The 6,992-nt window shown below is 50.7% G+C and overlaps 1 protein-coding gene across 1 annotated transcript; it reads left to right on the plus strand.

Annotated features, from left to right (window-relative positions):
* The first annotated feature begins 822 nt into the window (after positions 1 to 822).
* On the plus strand, positions 823 to 2,168 carry LOC123049066 (uncharacterized). The gene has a single exon (XM_044472062.1). The coding sequence runs from the start codon at positions 880 to 882 to the stop codon at positions 1,939 to 1,941; it is 1,062 nt and encodes a 353-aa protein (XP_044327997.1). The 5' UTR covers positions 823 to 879; the 3' UTR covers positions 1,942 to 2,168.
* Positions 2,169 to 6,992: the final 4,824 nt, after the last annotated feature.

The following is a 6,992-nucleotide window of genomic DNA, read 5'->3' on the forward strand; positions in this document are numbered from 1 at the left end:
CTCGATCACGAGCTTCACTAAGTTTGAGCTCGCTCGAATTTTCATATAAGTTGAGCTGAGTCAACTCCAACTCGCTCGAGCTCGACTCGTTTGCAGGCCTATCCACATGTATGAGGATGAGAACAAGAGAGACATCCACGCGCGCTCCTCCTCCGACGCGACGCGGGTTGCGAGAATGGGGAGCGCTCAGCGCGACTACTGACTTCTTCGTCACGGACGCCCCGGACTCCGACGTCGACAACCTCCTCGATGACATGGCTGACAAGGACACCGACCCCAAGTCCAGCGCTTCTGCTGCTGCTTACCTTCTCTTTGTCAAATTGCATGACTTGTTTTATCACTGCTATACTAGTCATGCTTTATCTAATATTTTTGTTAATAAAATCATTCGGTAAATTGCTCATATTTCCAACAATTTGGGGCTCAAGTCGACGAGTTCCCGACTGACTACTATAACAAGTTTAGCCCAAATCTGGTGAGGGAGGGTCGATGAGGGCGGCGCGCTTTCGGTTTGCTCCGGTGCTTCTCGTCGTCGCTAGGTGTTCTACGTATCTGGTTGTAATTTTGGGTACTCCTCGTGTTTTTTGTACTGCCAGGACAGATAATGAATATATCATAAGTTTTTCTCGTGGAGTAATGAGTAAAATGTGTTTTCCGAAGATTAAAAATATTTTCTCTTAGTAGTTTGACTCGGTTCTTGTGTACGCGAAGCATGCGCTACGAAACAACGGGGTGGTCAAGCCAATTTTAGCTTTCTTTTGGCAACGTCGGGATAATTGCTCCAGCAGTAGCGTCATAAATTTTCTCCAAAATTAGGGGTAACCGAAGCCATCCTCCGGCTGGTACCGTTGACCAGCAAGTTTTGTGCATCGACGACCAATGCGCTATTTAAGCACTGCGCACAGTACTGACATCCCAGGGCCCCAGCACCGTAGCCACAGCCCCTCCTCTGACCCGAAAAAAAATAAACAGCCTCTCCTCTGTTTCTATTCCCGTCCTCTTCCCGTTCTTCGGAGTGAAAACCGAACAGGCCAAAAAGAAGAAGACCAGAACGCAACAAAACCCCGCGACCATCTCTTCTCCTTCCCCACTTCTTCCCCTTGGACCAAGCAAAGAACCCCGACCATGGCAGACGCCGCTCACGAGCCCCGCGAGGCCGCCGAAAGCTCCACCCCCGAGGCGGCGGAAGACTTCGAGTTCCGCGTCCTGTCCACCGGCGGCCTTGTCTCGGCCGGCGCTGGCGCGGCCGACGACATGTGCGTGGCCGACGAGCTCTTCTCCCACGGCAAGCTCCTCCCGCTCCGCCCCTCGTCGACCGACGCCCCCAGCGTCGCCCTGCTCCCGCGGTCCGAGTCCGTCGCGTCCACCGCGGGCTTCGGCTCGCGCTCCGACTGCCGGAGCGCCAGCTCCAGCGGCAGCAGCAGCGGCTGCGTCAGCCGCAGCCACTCGTCCAAGAGCGCCTCCTCCGACCACTCCGCCGCGCCGCCGCGGAGGTCCCTGTCGAGCAGCCTGTTCTACGCGCACCCGAGCCCGTCGCCGCAGCTGCGCTCGCGGCCGCGCCGGAGCACGGGGTCGGCCCCGCCGCCCGCCGGGTGGGGCGTCATACGCCTCGGCGTCGTCGGCGCCCCGGACGTGTACCCGCCGCGCTGCGCCGATGGGGCCAAGATCACCGCCGCGTCGAGGGGCGGCAGCGGCAGGAGCGCTAGGTTCGAGCAGGCCGCCAGCGCCATTGAGAGGAGCTTCAGGAAACATGGCGCGGGGCTGTTCGGCGACGGCTTCGGATGCAAGTGCTCGCCGGACGTCGTCGAATCTGTCAAGCTGCCTCCGGCGTCGAGGAAAAGCGGACTCGCGGACGGAAAGGCCAAGAGAGGCCGCGCCGGGCGTCGCATCAGGATCCTGGACTGGCTCGAAGAGCTGTCCATCACCAAGGCGAAGAAGTAATCTCGTGTAAAGATCGTGCATTTCTATGAGCTACTCATGCTCAAGAAAGCATTTAGATTTGATCATTAGATTTTTTTTTTCTTGTTTGATTAACAGGAGGCGCTTAATTCGAGACAAATAACTTGTTTGTACAGATCTCATGGAGCCCACCATGACTTTCTATCTTGAAGATAGAGTATTTGATCGTGCATTTGTAGCAATTCAATGCCAGGATATGCCATTGCAAATTTGAAACTGTATTTTTTTTAATATTATATCGTTACGCAGCTTCTCCTTCTGTCGTTAGCACTTGTTGCTAGAATCCTGCCACCGGAAGAAATTCATGAATAAAAAACTCGTCTGCATTCTCGACTGACGCTCTCATGCACGTACGCAGGGTACACCCATCCTGAACTGTCTGCCCGCCAGGGCTGGGTACGGTAAAAGAGCTCTACCCTTGTACTCCACTGGGAGGGTCCGGAGTACCAACTAAATCTGGCCATCTAATTTAAGGGGTATCTTAGTCATTTCCCCTTGTTCTTAAAAAAGATCTCATCCTTAATCTCGTCTGATCTAATCTAATCTAATTACCAAAATTGTAATTAACATGAACCCTTATCGACGTCGTCGTTGTCTCTTCATCGTCCGCCCGGGGTCGCCGCCATCTGCTCGTGGCCAGAATCAATGGATCTGGCGTGCTCGCCGCATGCCCGAATTGGCAAAAGAAAACGGCCTAATTGATCTTCGTGAAACACACAGGACCGGCTGCGGAACCATGACTAGAGGATACATATCTTCGTCATTAGAAACGAACAAACTCTAGATAGATTATGATGCATCTACGAGACTGTTCGTCATGTATTGTTTGCTGCATCTGTTTGTTGTAAACTGCAACAGCAGTATATATATATAGATCGATAGTTTGGTACTTGTATTTGCATATCATGGATTGCGAGAAAAGAATACACCGATCGTTTGGGTGTCTCTCGATCTATATACCCAGTCCAGCCATGTCGCTGCCGCTACAAGATCGGAAAAGATGGTGCTGACAGTGCGAGGACCACGCCACCACAGTCGCCGCCCGTCTGCGCGGCGGCGGCAAATTTGACAATTTTGACCTCGGGACGAAATCATTTCAGAATGAACTGCCCGTGAAACTATTTCACTCCCCTGACCTTTTTGTGCAGCGCCCGCCACGCCGACGCCACACCCAACGGTGCAGCGCCTAGCTCGGGGGCGTTGCACTCCAGTCCACCGTGGCAGCCCTGGGCCCCGAACCCAGCAGTGCAGCGCCTATGAGGTAGGCGCCACACATGTAATGTGCAGCGCCTAGCCCTTAGGGCTGCACTGTGACTTAGATGCCAGCCGCCCGCTCCCCCTCCCCCCACCCCACCCATTGGTTCCAGGAGGAGTTACAGAACAGGCGCGCCGGCGGCTTCCTCCTCTCCCCCTCTCAATCCCCTCTCCCAAATCCTTCAAATCCGACGATTTGGTCCGTGCATTTCTTCACCAATCCATCCTAGAAGGTACTCTCCTCCGATCCCCTTCTTTCCATCCATACAAAATATGGTATTTTGAAGATTTGGGGAATCGTTGTTTGATTTGATTAGATTTGAATCTTGCATGTATTAGAATTTTGCATGTATTAAAACCCTTGTTTGTTTGATTTGTGGAACCCTAGTTTATTTTATTTTATTGAAAGATATGGTTGGATACATAGATTGACATGTTATTTCTATGGAAAAGTTATTTGTATGAAGTAGGCCTAGTTTAGTTTATTTGTACTGAAATTATACTCGTATTGAGAAGAATGCTTTGGATACATATGCTTTGAATCTTGCATGTAGTAGGCCTACTTTAGTTTTTTTGAATTGAAAAGATAATCGTGTTGACAAGAATGCTTTGTTGAAATTGTTAGGATGGTTTGGCTTCTCGGTGATCATTGGGACAAACAACACCGGTCGTACGCTATGTCGGTGGAGCAGCGGGTAATAATGAAAGTGGCCGGTGTTATGAATTTCGTATTTTTTTCAAACACAAATGCCCCATATGTAATGTTATGATTTGTTTGTTTGTAGGAGCTTGCACCTCTGAAGCTTCGGTCTCACGGGATCACCCTTGGATGGATGCGCGATGGATGCGCTATGATGAGCGGTACACGCCGTATGTAAGGGAGGCAGGACTTCTCCCTTTCATTCAGTTGGTCCGCCGGTCGACGCCACCCAACAATGCTGCAGCACTCACCGCGCTTATTGATCATTGGAGGCCGGAGACACACACTTTCCATCTTCGGACCGGGGAGATGACCGTGACGCTGCAGGATATTGCTATGATCACCGGTCTTCCTATCGATGGCAATCCTTTATGTATGAACACCGATTCTGATGGGTGGCGCGCGCAGATGCATGCCCTTATCGGTATGGTTCCTCCGGAGCCTCGGGAACCAGAAGCAGAAGATAAGAAGAAGGAAAGAGTTGCAGCGGGCGTTACTTTCACGTGGATATCATCGAACTTCAGTACTTGCCCTGAGGATGCTAATGAGGACATGGTGAAGACATATGCTCGTGTCTACATGTGGTACGTGATATCCAGGACTATGTTTGCTGATGGCACAGGCAAGAATGCTCCATGGATGTGGCTAAAGGCGTTGACCGTCTTCGATAGCAAATGGAGTTGGGGTTCGGCGACACTGGCTTACTTGTATCGACAGGTATGAAGTTGTTTCCTTTTCACTTCATTGATACATTATCAATGCGCTCTTGCGGCAAATTTCACCATGTTCTTTTTTATGTGCAGTTGGACGAAGCCTGTTGTAGGCACACTGGAGGTATTGGTGGTTGTCTGCTCGCACTTTCCATATGGAGCTGGGAGCGTTTGCCGGTTGGACGACCGAAGACCGTGAAGTACGAGGATTGGGACGACAAAGACGACCCACTACGGCTCCCCACTTGGGCTTACAAGTGCGATGTGTTAAATGAGACGACAGATGATCCCTCGGTAATGTACAAGTTGTACAAGAGCGAGCTGGATGCGATCACGCCTGAGCAGGTGAACCGACATTGCATAAGTGATTATCATGCTTGTATCGTAACTCGATGTCAATTTTGCATTCAATCCCATTTTGCAGGTGGAATGGGAGCCGTATGGAAAAGGCGAGAGTTTTGGTAACCCTATGGAGTTCAGGCTGAATCTGATGTGCACTAGGGATAGGGATCTCTGGCATATGCGGTGCCCATTGATATGCAACTGGGCGGTTGAGCTTCACCTGCCACATCGGGTGTTCCGCCAGTTTGGTTTGTTCCAGCCACACCCCCCGGAGTGGGAGGACACGGACAAGTTGCTACACGCGTAAGATATAATTAACCTTGAGCACTTAGCAGCTTATCGACGGTTTCAATGATGCTAATATCCTGTTTCTAACTTGCAGGTTGGATAGGAAAAAGCAGCGGAAGATCAAGGATTGGGCCAAGAATCACAACAAGTATGTCGTGCAGTTCGCTCTTAGTGTGGAGCAAGCAAGGGCTGGAAAACGAGCCCAGCTTCGTGAGCACTGCCCGATCGCGTTCAACAACTATCTCACATGGTTTCTTGCAAGTACCCGCGTGAAGGTATGCAAGCCGGCGTATGCTGAGGAGATTCTGGAAGAACCCACCGTTTTTTATGAGGTAGCCCAGCACCAGTACAACGCATTAGTCAGGAAAGGCAACTCAGTGATCCCTTCAGCTCCAATGATGAACTTTGTGGTTAGCCCTTTTTGCTTTTCCATTCGCACTATTCACATCTTCGCTTGCCTAACACTTTGATACCATTTCTGTTCATAGCGTGCCCAGATCAAGAAAGCAGCTGATGAGACCGAGACTATTCTAGAAACAACCCCGGCTGGCAAAAGCGATGGGGAAGGTGCACTTCGAGCATTCATTAAGGTTCACATCTCCTTCAAACTAGCACTTAACATTTGTTGCTACGTTCCATGTCTCATTCACTTGTACATGTTGCAGCGCCAGGGCCAAAAGTTAAGGCGGCTATCAAACCTTTTCGGTTGTCGTGACCCCGAGTATGTATCACCAGAACGATCTAGGTCGGCGACACCATCAGATCCCGCTTCGGGGCAAGGGCCATGGTGAACCTTTCGAGGATGAGGATGTGGGTGTGGTCACCCAAGAGGTATGTCATGACGATATATATCCATTTGTTGATGCATTGCTAACTATATCCTCACACACGGTCTTTCCATATCTTTTGTTGATGCATAGGTTGCTGATGATATGACCTTGGGGACGTACCAGGCTCGGTCTGCATACGAGTTGAAGCCTAGGAAGGGAATCAACAAGTACACACCTGAAGACTTCCCCCAAAGAGGCCAAAGAGGCAAAAGGACGGTCGGCACCTCGCGGATGGCGGCTTTGGATGACTATTTGGATGACTATGTAGATGATGTGGAGGAACCGGAGCCGGAGCCGGAGCGGGTTCCTCTTCCTAGGAAGGTGAAGAAGATAAGCGTCAAGAGGGGGGAGGAGCCAGCAAGCGCGGAAAGCACTAGTCATCGTCCTTTATTTATAATGTTGAACTTAGAGTGAAATTTGTTATGTCGTTGAACTTGGAGTGGTCGTAGCTATTAGTAATGTGAATTTGTTATGTCGTTGAACTTGGAGTGGTGGTAGCTCTATGTTAAACTTGAACTTATTGTGATGGTCCTTTCTAAGAAATGATGTCTGTGGTGAACCCTTTTTGAACCTTAATGTTTATTATACGAAATGTTGAACTGTGGCAGAAAATGACCCAGTTAGCAACAGAAGGTAGGCCTCCAGTTAGGGGCAAAAATTTCGCTAAGTGTTTGTGCAGCGCCTAGCTCGGAGGCGCCACACTATACAGTGCAACACCTAGCGGCAAGGCGCTGCACTGTATAGTGTGGAGCCTCCAGGCTAGGCGCCACACATCTCTGTAACTTGCCATACCTTCTGTGGCTCTCTGGATAGCTACAGACATGTGCAGCGCTTAGCCTGGAGGCGCCACACTCTACAGTGCAACGCCTAGCCCCCAGGCGCTGCACTGTAGAGTGTGGCGCCGCCGAG

This window comes from Triticum aestivum, chromosome 2D (assembly GCF_018294505.1).
Source record: "Triticum aestivum cultivar Chinese Spring chromosome 2D, IWGSC CS RefSeq v2.1, whole genome shotgun sequence".
Lineage (NCBI taxonomy): Eukaryota > Viridiplantae > Streptophyta > Magnoliopsida > Poales > Poaceae > Triticum > Triticum aestivum.

Excerpts from the sequence above, each read along its gene's own strand:
- LOC123049066 (XM_044472062.1), top strand. The coding sequence starts at position 880 with ATGCGCTATTTAAGCACTGCGCACAGTACTGACATCCCAGGGCCCCAG.